At 35.0% G+C, this 4,405-nt stretch overlaps 1 protein-coding gene across 1 annotated transcript; it reads left to right on the plus strand.

The window, feature by feature from the left end:
* The first annotated feature begins 2,980 nt into the window (after nucleotides 1–2,980).
* LOC121122063 (uncharacterized) lies at nucleotides 2,981–3,791 on the plus strand. Its single transcript, XM_040717069.2, has one exon. The coding sequence runs from the start codon at nucleotides 3,019–3,021 to the stop codon at nucleotides 3,721–3,723; it is 705 nt and encodes a 234-aa protein (XP_040573003.1). The 5' UTR covers nucleotides 2,981–3,018; the 3' UTR covers nucleotides 3,724–3,791.
* The last annotated feature ends 614 nt before the right edge of the window (nucleotides 3,792–4,405 follow it).

The raw sequence follows: 4,405 nt of genomic DNA on the forward strand, positions 1-4,405 counted from the left end.
ACAAGATGGAGCACCTGCCCACACTCCGAGGAACACCCAAAAGAGGCTCTAGACCAACATACACTTCTGGGCAAATGAGTTCTGACCGCGGCAGACCTCAACTCCCCAGACTATTCAATCTAGGTGCACATGGAGTTCAAGATCTGCAGGAGACGCCACAATACCCTGAATACCTCTGTCACCAAGGGCTGGGCCTCCATAATTTGTTTCGTAATTCACCCAGGATCCTGCAATCGAGCTCAATACTTTGTGTGGCAAATGGTCAATATTAACGGTTGGACCGGTATAATATTATGCAATATAGAAATGTCATAGCTTATTGAAAGAGTGAAGGAAGGATTATTCATCGATTATTATTAGGAGTTTAAAGGGTAGTGGACCATCATAAGAACAAACTTTAACCTCATGCAGATCTTGAACAGATGCATTTTTTGGGTTTAATGTAATGGCATAGATCATAGGTTCCCAACCTTTCTAATATAGTAACCAATTTTAGAATAAGCAATCAGAAAACGACCCTAATCCTCAAAATATGTTATACGTGGTTCATCTTATGTTGTGTTACACATTTTATTATTTTCCATCCGGAATTATATTGGTGCAAAATCATAGAGGAGGACAACGGAACAACTTATCTCTGAACAGAGAAAGCTGAGACAATTGGAAAACCAAAGAAGATTCTAAATATACTCAAGGCCAACAAAAATTTGAAAAATTTGTTGATGCTTGTAAGTCAAGATTAGCCTCTATAGCAAACCTCTTTGACTTCCAAAAAGGTGCATTGACTACTATTGAAACTGTATTCTTACTTTTCTTCAATAAATCTAGCCACTAAGGGAAAAAAAAATCGGACAAATGCTGCCCAATTTGGCTAATCTAGTCCAAAATCGACTATTTTGGCAATAATGATGAGAGTAACAACAGCGGTGGTACGACCAAAACAAAACAGAAACCAAAAAAGAAAACAGTAGTAAATTGTAGTAAAACTTGTAAAAGGGGAGTTAATATTTACTTTTCTATAGTGTAGATAGTTTTTTCTAGTCTAAGTGATTTTGTCTCCGGTATTGTGGATTTCAGAAGTAAAAGTGACTTACACCGGGGTTATCTCACTAATACAAACAAAGCGTTGGTATATTACAAGCTACATGTATGGAGATAACAGCAGAATGTCTGCTATAAAATAGCCTTTTTACACAACGATCTTCAGCTATATGCCAGCGTTATTAAGCGATGAATTAATTAATGAATTTGTATCATTATTGTCTTCCTAAAAATCATTTGGATATTGACATATGACTGTCGTATTATCTTTTCAAAAGAGTGTCACGGAATTTAATCTTATTTTACAATAAGAAATGATTAAGATAATTAATTTAGATCCAATGAACGATTTGATTCATTTTTTTTTTTTTAAATAAATATAGAGTTGTTTTGAATAACAAGTTCTTATCAGTTGTCCACTTCAAACTGTCATTAAATCAAATCTATATTCATTAACAACAAGAGAAGAAGAAACATTCAATGTAAAACTAATCAGTTATTTATTTTATTATTATCAGTCACCTGGTCACTGCTGGTGTTTTTTAAATGAATAGTCTCCAAAAATAACCTCTAATTTAGATCTGATAAAACATGTAGTTTTAGCATTACTGGAAGGTAATAAATGAGAAATTGGATTTTTTTTTTCTAGTGTTGAATGATTCATTGATTATATATTGATCTTATCTAGTGGTAGACTTAATTTAAATTTTAATAAATCGAAAATTTATTCGTCAATGGTCTTCAAACACGGGGGAAAATAGGTTTTGTGACTCAAAATTCCTTATGTAAAGTTTTACCTCAATTAATAACAAAACAAACGAGAACGAGGAGAATGGAGCAATAAAGGAGTGAAATTTTGAGGGTTCTCTCACACGGTATGTCCCCCATAGCCATATTCAGGTTCAGTGAGATATTTCTTTAGAACGAAAAATCCAACAGTCATCATGGTCTTTGGTGTTGTGGCCAGCACAGGCGAAGACTGCCCTCCCATTTTTGTGGAGAAGAATGAGCGGCTCAATATAGATGCTTACATCGAACTTCTCGATGAGAAAATGCTACCTTGGCTAGAGGAAAGTTCAGGGACAAGTTTGTTTTGACTCAAGACGGAGTTCTGTGTCATGTCATCTCTAAGACCCATGTCTTCGTGAGAGACAACATTCCGGAATTTAGAGACCTCAACTTGTGCCTACCTCCTCTCAAGACGCAAACCCCTATGACTACTCTGTCTAGGCGCATCTGGAGGAGAGGGTATGTGCTACTCCTTGCAACAGTGTCCAGGTTCTAGAGCACTGGTTCTTAATCTCGTTGGAGGTACTGAAACCCCACCAGTTTCGGATGAGTACTCACTGAAACCTTCTTAATTGGCCAGTAGAACGTGTCATCACAAATCATGCGCTTTTTGACCTGCACCGAACCCCTGAGACTGAATCACCGATCCCTTAGGGTTCGATTGAACCCAGGTTAAGAACCACTGTTCTAGAGGCTTCCATCAAGAATAAGTCGACCAAGCTCGAGTCTGACTGCATAATCACGGTCTGCAAGGGATTTAGGACTCCTATTGAGGTAATTATTAGAGAAAAGGCCTCACATATTGAATATAAGTTGTGCCAAGTACTATTTTCAAATGATTTTGTTAAATGAATTTCCTCACATAAACTCTCGTTCAATCTTTATACGTGAAAAATTGAAAATAATAAAATGTGTACCACTTTGTAAGATCAAATCTGTATAAATGTAGTGTAACGGAGTGGCGTTAACTCATTTGTCCCTTTTTCTCAGAATTCCTAAAAATGAGGCTTCCCTAAGTTTACTTTATCTCGATAAATTTTGTAACAACAAACAATAACATTTTAATCTTGGGAAACAAATTTATCTCCTTCATGATTTAATTTATTAAAAAAGTGATAACAAAGTTTAAAAAACTATTTAAAAGATCACTCAACTAAATTGATAATCAAATTAATACAATCCAGCAAAATGAAAACACTCTTCGTGACCCTCTTATTTATTGGACTTTCCCTCGGGATTCCAAGACAGAGCGAAGAAGCAATTTCTTCCTCCGCAAGATTATACTCCGAAGCTGGATTTCATGGGTGGAGCACAGAAATCCGAGACTACGTTGGGGATTTGGACAATTTAAATTTTGACGATGTTTCGCAATCTGCAGTCATCAATGGAGTTTGGGTTTTCTACGAAGATGTTGACTATAACAAATACAACTTTGGAAGACGCTCATTCTACGGTTGGGGAAAGAATCACCAGATCCCCTCGTTCGGACGGCTCAATCGGGCCTTTTCCTCTATCCGTTATTCTGGAGCTAACGAAAACATGAAATATAACACTCTCAATTTTTACGAAGAATCTGGATTCATGGGTGACGAAAAGTATTTTTACTCCGACACTCCCTCATTATATCACGATAATTTTGGAAAATCCATCATTCTTACTGGATGCCAGCCATGGACTTTATATGAACATACATCATACAGAGGCGATCATATTTGTATTTACCCTTCCTCTACTCAGAATTGTGAGCCTGGATTTTATATTGAACCTAAGGATTTTGGTTATTTTGTAAATAAGGTATCAAGTGTACGAATGGGATGCTTCTCCAAAAAAGTTTTCAAGGGAGTTGTGGTTCCAGCAAACTCAACAAGAATTTTTACACCAAAGCAACTCTAAACCCAACAGTTTCAATTAAAGTTATATAAACTCGCTAAATGGAAATATATTCATTCTGGTCAAAAGCATTCAATAGTCCGTCTAAGTCAATTACACGTAGTATATCTATATTAAACATTTTGCTAATTTTGTGTATGAGTGGTTGCGTGTTTTGCCAAAATCTATTTTTCTTAACAAAGCAACCCTTAGGCCTTGAAAAATAAGATTATATAAATCCACCTTTGAATAATGGATACATAGATTCTCATTTTGTTTGCTTTCATTCCTTATATACGACGCGGATATAAATGTTTAAAATTCAAAGAAGAACAGTTAAAAGAGTAAAATACTTAGAGTTTAAAAAATATGACTTTAATGCGTAATAGTTGTTTTTTTTTACTTGTTGGCAATCTGAAAAGTGGTTTTTTTTTTCAAAACTGTTATCATGATTAAACAGTATAAAGTAAGTATTAGTGTCTGCTCACTTGTCGGACGAGAATAATTAAGGATAAAAAAAATTATATTCTTTGGAAAAAATAAATCAAAAATTAATTGCTATTTAAAAAAAAAAAAAATTCAATATATTATTTTTTGTTTGAGAAAAACTTCATACTATCCAAATCTGTTCACCAAAAAGTATCTACAATACATATCAGTGGTTCTTAACCTGTGTTTGATCGAACCGTGGGCGTTCGACCAAGTT

This window comes from Lepeophtheirus salmonis, chromosome 7 (genome assembly GCF_016086655.4).
Source record: "Lepeophtheirus salmonis chromosome 7, UVic_Lsal_1.4, whole genome shotgun sequence".
In the NCBI taxonomy this organism is placed as follows: Eukaryota; Metazoa; Arthropoda; class Copepoda; order Siphonostomatoida; family Caligidae; genus Lepeophtheirus; species Lepeophtheirus salmonis.

What these genes read in the sequence shown, in the direction of transcription:
- LOC121122063 (XM_040717069.2), top strand. Translation starts at nt 3,019, where the DNA reads ATGAAAACACTCTTCGTGACCCTCTTATTTATTGGACTTTCCCTCGGG.